The 3965-nt window shown below is 47.8% G+C and overlaps 1 protein-coding gene across 1 annotated transcript in view; it reads right to left on the reverse strand.

Annotated features, from left to right (window-relative positions):
* Nucleotides 1-2403: 2403 nt before the first annotated feature.
* Nucleotides 2404-3965, reverse strand: part of stk40 (serine/threonine kinase 40) — a 14805-nt gene continuing 13243 nt past the window's right edge. The window contains exons 8-11 of the mRNA XM_083678322.1: nucleotides 3851-3965; nucleotides 3386-3505; nucleotides 3118-3202; nucleotides 2404-2707 (exon numbers count right to left, since the gene is read on the reverse strand). The exon at nucleotides 3851-3965 is cut by the window's right edge and continues 30 nt beyond it. Coding sequence (XP_083534448.1) covers nucleotides 2489-2707; nucleotides 3118-3202; nucleotides 3386-3505; nucleotides 3851-3965 — 539 coding nt within the window. The 3' untranslated portion in view covers nucleotides 2404-2488. The remainder of the gene's footprint in view (nucleotides 2708-3117; nucleotides 3203-3385; nucleotides 3506-3850) is intronic.

A 3965-nucleotide genomic window follows, 5' to 3' on the forward strand; every position in this document is an offset into this window, starting at 1 on the left:
CTGCAGCCTCTTATGAGTATGGGGTGATCAACATTTTAAATCACTCCGATAAAATCATTATTATAATGTGCGATTCTTTTATATGTAAAAAATAGAACTATGCAGAGTCAGTCTCATTATTAGTGTAGCTTAATCAACCACAAGCATGTGGCAATGGCAAAAAACTAAAACAAAAAAACCCCCGAATTCTTCAATGAAGATAGCTGAAAGGGAGGAAACGGCAAATGGCTAAAGCTGAAAGTCTTGGAATTCAAGTCATAGTTAAAGCTAAGATAGGAAAAGAGATGGTTGCCAGAAAAAGAATATCTAAACAGTGAATAAATAACAAAATCATCTTACATGAAATTAAGGAGGAGGGAAAAGACAGACAGACAATGAAACAGTGGAAAACTGGCTAGAGTTTCTACTCATGCAATCAGTTTGGATATAAATAGATGGAAGTCTAACGCAGACACACACAGAGAGAGCAAGGGCAAGCTTAAGTGTACAGATGCCTAATATTGTTCACGGGTTAGTTAGTAGCTTTGCAACATTTCAGGAAAATGCCTTTGGTAAAGATGTGAATGCACCAATACCCAAGGCCCCACCAACTACCCAATGAGCCAAGCTGTTGACTTCTCTATGAAATATTATAAATCACATCTTTTCTAATTATCACCAGATATATGGTGAGATACTAGAAGCAATATCCTTTACAAGTAAAGCTAAATGGGAAATGACAGTATGTTTTGATTTTCGACTTTGGACAATTCTACACACTAGACAAGAGCCTTCGCAACTATGAAGGGAAAGATGGCCCTCTTTCATAGCGGAGACATTCAGTCAAGCTCCCCGCCCTGGCGAAGCCTGTCTGGTGGTTTTCACAGTGTCTGCGACTGAGGCAGGTGAGATACAGAGATCGGAGGATAGCTTAAGGGGTCTGCAGTGGTGTGGGCTTAACATAGCGCTGCAGTACCAGAGTGAAGACCCCATATCTTTGTCTAATACAACACCCTGGCCCAAATCACACTCATCTAGACACAGACATTCACTGCAGACATACCACTGCATTTCACTGTTCATCATTCACATTCATGCCCAATACTTGTCAGTCTGTCACAATGATCTGTCATACGGGAGAACTGGGGAAAGTCCAGTACCTGGGAGTCGTTTTGACTAGGGCATCAGGGGAGGAGGTATCATTTCCTTGGCTAACAATCGCTTGAAGACGCTCCATAATTTTTGGCAATAAAAAATGATAGTGTCTGTGTCATGATCGTTATTGAGATGGCATTGAGGATGTCAATAACGACACGGCAGACTGAAAGAGGATCAACGTCTGACAACATCATCCTGTAAACGTCTGTGTCTGTTCCTCCACCCAGCTCTTGGCATCCCGACTTCCAGGTACCCGATGCTAGCTGCCTAAATGCTAAAGAAGGTGTTCCATTGGGAGGGGCAGCGAGCATAGCAAGCAACAATGCATTAGACTTAATTTAAAGTTAGCGGGTTAAAGTTAGCGGTGGCCAGACTTTGAGAGTTAGCATCTTCAATGTAGATAGAAGGGTAAAATGCTACTTATTCATTAATAGAAACCAAAAAAAAAAAAAAAAAAAAGAAGCTTATTCAGATTGTGAGTAGCATAACCCACTAAAATGGTTTCCACATTTTAAACCTTTACGCCCCAAAACATTTTAATGCCTACGGTGGCATCACTACCCCCTTGCAATTCCTTGTTTTTCAAGAACGGTGAACATGGTGAGAGAGAGAGAGAGAGAGAGAGAGAGAGAGAGAGATGGAGAGAGAGAGAGAGAGGTAGATTTGAAGTCGTAGTTACAGACAGGACCAGTCCAGATCATTTTGGTTACACGGAAACAAAGAGAGAGTGAGCGGGGCAGGTGGAGGGAGTGAGTGAGTGACATCCGGGATCAGGTGATCTCTGAGTCGAGGCATTACAATGGACACTGAGGGAGGAGAAGGGAGGGGTTGCTACATGGATCTGGTCGAGTATTGCTCAGGGGGTCCAGAGTAGATGGGGGGGAGAACGGGTGGAGAGGGTCCTCAGCAGAGGGGATCATTGTTTATTTCCAAACCCCCTCAGACCAGACAGAGCTTTCTGATGACCCCCTGTGTACGACTGTGAGTGTTTTGAGATCAGTGGGGGTGGGGGGGTGGGGGGGGTTGGAGGCGGTGGGGGTGGGGTGTAGCTAGGAGCCTTTGCTTCAGAACCTTCACCCATCATCCATCCCATTCCTGGTGCTCACCGCTGACGCCCAGATGTGTGGTGAGGTGAAATCAACAGGCTCAAATGAGTGGTCTGTCTCCTCCACCTAGCTAACCCATCTAGGGCCTCTCTAACCCAGGGTGGGACTGGGTCAGACCCCCCCCCCCCCCCCCCCCCACCCCCCCACCCACATGGGTGTGCGGAGTTTATGGGTGCCCGACCTGACCCACTGTGTCCCTCACCCTAGGGGAGGCCAAGGGTCTGAGGGCAGGTGGGGGGGGCGGTCTACTTCCTGAGGAAGCGCTGGGCCAGGATGGCGGCGTCCAGGGGGCTCACGGGCTGGGCGTCGTGGCCCAGGCGCCGTACGGGGGGGATGCTGCCAAACTGCCGCTTGCTGAGGAAGCTCTTGGCCTCGTGGATAGTGTTCTTCTCCTCGGCCAGCAGCAGCTGCTGACGCATGTAGTTCTCAAACTCGTATTGCGACGACTCCTCTGTCACCTTCACCTGGGTGGGGGGCAAGAGAGCCGTTACTCACTCAGCACGAGACCGACCAAGACCGCCATATTGGAGACACTGCTCACTGACCCTACGGTGATTTGAGTCCATTAAACAAAGCTGATTAAACTAGAGTCATGATGGCGGTCTACTATGTCCATGACCTTGACACAAATCCACGTCTCACTCTGCCATGAATAAGTGTTAAACTTACTGTTATACAGATTAAAATTAACAGCGCAGTCGTGAAAGTGTTAGCTCATGGTGGCACAGTGAGAGCATCAAACCCTATTACACGGGTCAGATAGAGGGAGCATATGGCTTTGTTCGCCATGAGTCTATAGGGTTAGCGGGCACTGAGGATCAGCCAAATGCTAACAGGCTGAGGGGGGGGTCACGTTGTTTTAGCAGGAACTCACCTCCTGGAGGTGCTCTGGGTGGTTGACTTGGTCATCAATATCCGGTACAACCTGAAGAGGACCGCTCAGAGAGGATACAGACTGCCTGTAAAACACACACAGACACTGGTTACCAAGAGAGTAAGGATGGACTGCGGTCACCTCTAAAAAGTTGGTTTTGTATACAAAAACATAAAAAGGGCAGAAAACTACAGAGGTAGTAAAAAAAATAAAACGTCATGGTAATAGTTGTAGGTCTCCGTGGCCACCAGGGGGCACACCGACTCACCATGAGGCAATAATGCCGCTGAGAGACTCCAGCACTTCTGCAGCCGTCAGCCTCTGCTGGGGGTCCAGCACCAGCAGCTTACGGATAAGACACACTGTGTTCTCAGACACACGCCCGTCCCTGAGAGAGAGAGAGAGAGAGAGAGAGAGAGAGAGAGAGAGAGAGAGAGAGAGAGAGAGAGAGAGAGAGAGAGAGCAGGTTACACATCTATTGCCTTCACTACCAGGGAAGGAAACACCAACATTGGAGGAACAAATACAAGGAGGTGCAGACAGAGTGTGCCACAGAGTACTATGTAGACTAACATTAACATAGCATAGTCATGGCATAGTCACACCAAGCTCTTTTCAGTCACTGTCAAGATAACCACCGATACGCAGAACTGTAGTATCTTAGTATATTGTGTTCTAGTAGTAGTAGTAGTAGTAGTAGTAGTCGTAGTATGTGCGTGGTTGAAGTACTCACTCCGGGATGGAGTACTCTGCAGCCTTGATCTTGCGGAAGAGCTCCTGAGGTATGCTGTCGTAGAAGGGGAACTGGCCGTAGAGCATGGTGAACAGGACCACGCCAAGGGCCCACA

This window comes from Argentina silus (genome assembly GCF_951799395.1).
Source record: "Argentina silus genome assembly, chromosome: 10".
Classification (NCBI taxonomy): domain Eukaryota; kingdom Metazoa; phylum Chordata; class Actinopteri; order Argentiniformes; family Argentinidae; genus Argentina; species Argentina silus.